General features: G+C 32.6%; 1 protein-coding gene across 4 annotated transcripts in view; it reads left to right on the top strand.

Moving 5' to 3' along the window:
* The first annotated feature begins 573 nt into the window (after window positions 1-573).
* LOC111865202 (argininosuccinate synthase) overlaps window positions 574-6,053 on the top strand; it is a 14,592-nt gene continuing 9,112 nt past the window's right edge. Inside the window, exons 1-3 of one of the 4 annotated variants that reach the window (XM_023853047.2) lie at window positions 574-784; window positions 1,953-2,033; window positions 5,327-5,437. In XM_023853047.2, coding sequence (XP_023708815.1) covers window positions 5,330-5,437 — 108 coding nt within the window. In that variant the 5' untranslated portion in view covers window positions 574-784; window positions 1,953-2,033; window positions 5,327-5,329. Of the gene's footprint in view, window positions 785-1,952; window positions 2,082-5,326; window positions 5,438-6,053 lie in introns of all 4 variants that reach the window. The other 3 variants (XM_023853045.2, XM_023853046.2, XM_023853048.2) reach the window with 3 other exon arrangements.

Here is a 6,053-nt window from a genome sequence, read left to right as displayed (position 1 = left end):
TGGCAAATAGTACATTACACGGTTGTTGCCAGTTGCATATTCTTTGCTACTTGTCATTCTGTTCTGTACTAGGTAACACATGCAATTTAAAAAATGTTAAATAACGCAGGTATTAATGAATGAATAAATTGATAGACGTGCTCTTGAAAAAACACTTTTATGCCAACAGGCAATCAACTCTGGTGAAGATATCTGAAGATTCTGCATAATAAAGCTCACAATTCAATGTAATTTAAAGCTACTTCAATCCAATTTACATCCTCACAACCAGTTTCTTAAAGACCTTTTTTTTATAAAGAGAACCAGGCTCTTGGTATCATAGTTTCATCCATGTATGCTTGTGATCAATGCTCATTTTGTAGACAATTTAATTTATCTGGTATAAATTACAACCCATGCATATTTCTTTTTCTGCAAAACAGTTTGTATTTTATTGGCTACACTTGGTAGTTAATATGCTGACATTATCACTACTGTAATCCTCATAGCCTAAAAGCAGTTTCAGTAATCTAGTAGTTGACCTTGTCTCGCCCTAGCAGATAGTAGTAGTTCATAGGTTAAATTTCATTATCTAAAGCTTTACAAATTCAGTGAATGTAAATAAGATGTAATAGAATTCCATTCTGCCGATAGATTTGGAGTAGTAATAATGAAGAAAAGCATCAGATTTATTCAACCTTACATTGACCGTGTCCAAAACTAATAGCTACTAACTACAGAAAGCCTGAATGCTACTGATTTGATTATAGAAGATGCTAGTTGGTTGCAGCAGACCTAACACATGGTAAGTGTATGCTTCATTTTGCATAAATGAAGCACATAATTTTTCTGAAAGTGTTTGCAATCACCCATTATCCTTTCAGAATAATTTTACAACACATTTTGGGTGCAGCATATTCATTTATTCAGCATTCCATAAATCCTTACATGGTTATACACCAATGGATATAGAAATAGTCAACATGGGTAAACATTACATACTGCATCACAATTGTGTAATGTCATACCAGTTAAAAATATTAACAATATACAACATGAACAAAAACCATCATCTATAACAATAAAGCGCTATCAACTACCACCCGTAACAAATCCAAAACTTTAATTGTCACAGTTAAAATATTCGTCCAATGAATAAAATGAATGTAAAAATAGGAATTTTTTAATCTCATGAGCTTGGTCTTTTATATTAGGTGGAAGTTTATTAGAAATTTTAATTCTAAAGTAATATGTTCCCTTTTGAAAGACAGTTAAATTACATGTACGAGGGATAATGGAGGTTTTTACTATGTCTTGTGTTGATTGTATGAATTTCAGAATTAGATAAAAATAGATTTTTGTTTTTGACCACAAATAACAAAATGGAAACAATGTACCGTGAGTAAAGGGGCAGAATCTTTAATCTCTTAAACAACTCCCTACAAGAATCTCTACTTCTAGAATTGGTGATGATTCTTATTACCCTCTTCTGTAGTCTAAAGATACGGATGCAGAAGGGTGAATTACCCCAGAAAATTAGGCCATATGTCATAATAGAAGGAAAATATGAAAAATATACCGATCTCATTGATTCTAATGACATAGGGTTTAATAGCCCAAACTGCAAAGAAAGCTGAACCCAGTTTGGACATGAGCCAGTCAATGTGTCCTTTCCATGATAGGGCATTATCAATCATCAGACCGAGGAACTTAGTATCAACGGTTGTAGCAATTTGACTGTTACTATAAATGAGAGGTATGTCCATTGTAATACTATTCTTGGTTGAGAAATGCATAAAATACGTTTTATCAAGATTCAATGGCAGTAAGTTAGCCTTGAGCCATTCATTTATATTTTTGAATATTAAATTTAGTTCATTTTCATACTCAATATGATTAGAGTTCGTAACAATAATACTGGTATCATCCGCGAAGAGAATATGTATTGATTTACTCTTTATAATATTTGGCAGATCATTAATGTATAACAAAAACAACAAGGGACCTAAGATTGATCCCTGGGGAACACCATTGACAATCTTGCCCCAACTTGAGTGAGTGCGCTTCTTATTAGTTACAACTCTTTGATGTCTGCCATGAAGGTAGGATTCCAGTAACGCATTAGCTTTTCCTACTATTCCATAAAACTTCAATTTAGATAATAGAACATCATGATTAACACTATCAAAGGCTTTATTTAGGTCACAAAAAATGCCTCCAACTGGTGTTTTATTATTCAAAGCTTTTAATATTTCATTAATTAAGTTATATGAAGCACAAAGTTAATAGAAAGTCCGTCGAGTGTAACAATTTGTAGGTCACTTCTTTATCACTTCTGCCTTACATGTTTCGGTTTGACACAACCATCATCAGAGGCACTTACTACAATTATGAAAACACTGTCATTGTTTATGATGTACACAGTTATGTTTGTTGTGTGGACGCTGCTACAATATGTTGACGTGTAAAAGCACAACACTTGCTAGGATAGTTGAGTACACTATCAATTCTCACTTTCCATCCGTTTTTGCTTAGCGTAATTCGGAGTAATGTTTTTGCTTTTACACATTTGATTGAACCATATGTGAGANGAAGTGACCTACAAATTGTTACACTCGACGGACTTTCTATTAACTTTGTGATTGATAGTGTAACGGACCAAAAATGAAACAATTCAAAATTATATGAAGCAAGTTATGTGGATGAATCACACCTGAAACCATATTGATGACTGGATAATATACTGTTATCCTTTATGTGATGGAGCAATCTTACAAATATAATCTTTACAATAACTTTTGAAAAGGATGTAATTAATGATATAGGTCTATAATTCATCATATTTGTTTTATCACCATTTTTAAATAATGGTATTATTTTGGAGTATTTCAAATGATTGGGGAAAACACCCGTTGAAAGTACTCTGTTACAGATATAAGTTAAAGGAGAAATAACAGCAGGTGCGCTAGTTTTTAGAATATTGATGGAAATTTCATCATACCCGATAGAATTTTTGGATCTTAATGACTTAATTATATTTTCAATTTCTTTAGCAGATTTAAGTTTAAGTTTAATTTCAGGGAAAGGAGTCGGGAAAGCCTGAGATAAATAACTCCATTGTTTATCAATATCAAACTCTATAAAATGATCACTCTTAGCATTATTGCTGTTAATTTTATCTACTATAGTAAGAAAGTAGTTATTTAAAGAATCAGCAGTTAATTAGTTACTATCAGTTAGTTCCCTTCAACATTTAAGAACTGCACTACAGTATTACTGATTCTCTTACCAGTAACCATTTTAATAATATTCCATGTGGTTTTAATTTTATTGTTAGAATTTGAAAGTAATCAATTATAATAAAGATTTTTGGCTGCTCTAACGACATTAGACAGAATTTTAGAGTAAGTTTTAAAATAGGATTTAAGGTTTAGATCATTACTGGTCTTCATGGACAAATAGAGCTCTCTTTTATGTTGACATGAGGTCTTTATGCCCCTTGTCATCCAAGGGTTATTTTCATATTATTCATAACTAATTTTTTAGGGAAGCTAAAATTAAATATTTCTAAATAAGTATTAAGAAATGAGTTGAAAATTGAATCAATATCCTGATCAACAAATATGCTATCCAAAGTTTCATAACTTAATTGAGTCAAGAACTCATTTCTAGAAGCTTTACTGAATTTCCTCACAAAATGCCTACAGCTATTTCGGTTATGTAAAACAATGTTATTCATATATAAGATCTGGGCATCATGGTCAGACAGTCCATTAACGTGAGGACATATAGTATAATTTCCATGTCTGTGAAGATCAATAAAAATATTATCAATAGCAGAGCCTAAGTTGGTTTTGATCCTAGTAGGAAAATCCACTATACTACAAAGGTTAAAAGAAGATAATAGAATATCCAATTGTTTCTTGTTATTACTATCAATTAAGTAATTTATGTATTTTACCCAAAGATGGATATACTGTGTACAAAATAGTTTGTAAAATTAATATAATTCGTTTTTAAACCAAATAAGAGTTGCTGAATTTACCATTCTATAAATTTAATCATGGACTTACATTTTGACTTTCATATACAGTTACTTCCAGATTAATTTCCTTCATGACTTGAAGACAGGCACACAACTTTCTAAGTCTTTATGGTGTCTATATTCCTACGTATGAGTATCACTTGCAAGCACAGGTACCAGATTTAGGTCATTCACATCCAGGACTTCCTGTCTCTCTTGATCTTTTCTGAGAGAATAGTGTAAGAAAAAATGAAATAGCTGTGAGAAAAGGTTTTCCCAATTTTTTAGTTAATTATGAACTAGAAGCAAATCTGGGCAAAGATCACTTTCACATGTCCTACCAAATACAATGTGCATTCGCATTTTATTTAACCTAATATTTTTCAGTGGGTGTTACAAATCTACATATGTAAAAGGAGACAGTTTATGACTATGTATGTGTGTTATCTTAATGGTGTATGTTATGCAGTTCTCAAGCAATAATACTTTATATGTACTTAAAAGGTGGTAGCTCTATGCTCAAACTGTGCCATCTGAAGGATAAAGATGCAACTTAATGCACTGACAAAATGATAAGAGTGAATGAGTTAAAGGTATGAAAGATGTAAAGGAAAGGAAGAAAGAGGGTGAAAGGTGAAGATACAAAAGAAATGAGTCCTATTGAATTTCAACAGGCTTTTCCATTAGTCTAATTAAGACATTTGAGAGTAGTGCTCTCTGAACTAAACTGTAGGTGCAGATTTGGATTTGTTGTACAGATGCCTTCCAAAGTTTAAAATATGGTCACTTCATGGAAGAATATTTTTAGAGGAAATCTGCTCTTAAACAAAGCTTGCCTGTCTTCTTCTCTTCCCTTGACATTCAGTCTATCATTTTCTACAACAGTAGTAGCACTGATGCTGTATGTTACTGTGTTTACATACAATAAACTGACTGGCAGATTACTCAGACATTTAACAACTGTTTGTAAATAAATTTTTGTATAAATGCACTGCTCTAGACTTATATTCAGGACATACTTGTAATACTTTGAATTTTAGCTGTGTTAATGACTGTTTCAACAGGTTTTTGTAGTTACCCTACCTCTACAGACGAATTAAGTGAAAACATCATGAAATAAGCCATGAATGTCTCATTAAAAAGTCTTATCTACTCATCATTTGCAATGTTTATCACTACTATCCATCACTGCATAACTTCTACGATTGAAGTCTTGTTGTTAAATGTTATAAAAATCGATTACAACAACCTGCTATAATGAAAAACCTGCTGTAGACTGTTAAGATAATATTTCTACATTCAGAACTTATGTAAACTGTGCAGGAAATGAATGTGTCAAAGGGAACTGTGGTGTTGGCTTATAGTGGTGGGTTGGACACATCATGCATCTTGGCATGGCTCATCGAACAAGGTTATAATGTCATCACCTACATGGTAAGACTCTAAATTATGAAGATTTACAGACAGTTTATTAAGGAAATAGATCAGAAATTAATTTATATACTTATTTTTGCATTTAGTATACACAAAATGAATTTACAAAGAAAAACTGTGTCTTTTTATGAACATGTGCTGGAACTGAGGAACATTTTATATCATCCCAACTGTAAGTTACATGTTAAATTTTTATATTCAGTATTACATTACAGAAAGTTGTAACATAGAACAGATTTGGAGGCGAAACCCCATTCATTGTAGACCTTGACATTAGATGAAGAGGAATGGCCACCTTTGTGCTCTGGCCAATTTACCCATAAGCCCCATTACACATTGTATATGAGGCTGTGTAAACCTATAAGCTAGTGTGAATGTGAAATATGTATGAGCCCTTTGTTGTAAAACATATAAAAATGACAGGCCATGAAGGCACATAGGGTTGTGAGACATTGAGGCTCCCATATTTTGTCTCACAGATGGCGGTAAGTTTGTCAGTCTTATGCACCATCCCCCTCCCCCCAGAAGATTCTTGCTACTCAATTCTGTTAGAGAGGCTGAGTCGACCCTAGGGCCATAGTGTGGCTGTAGTAGTAGTAGTAGTAGTAGTAGTAGT

The sequence above is a fragment of the Cryptotermes secundus genome, unplaced genomic scaffold, assembly GCF_002891405.2.
Source record: "Cryptotermes secundus unplaced genomic scaffold, Csec_1.0 scaffold238, whole genome shotgun sequence".
NCBI lineage: Eukaryota > Metazoa > Arthropoda > Insecta > Blattodea > Kalotermitidae > Cryptotermes > Cryptotermes secundus.
The sequence above is the reverse complement of the archived record's forward strand: the minus strand, read 5'-3'. Positions and strand labels throughout refer to the sequence as shown.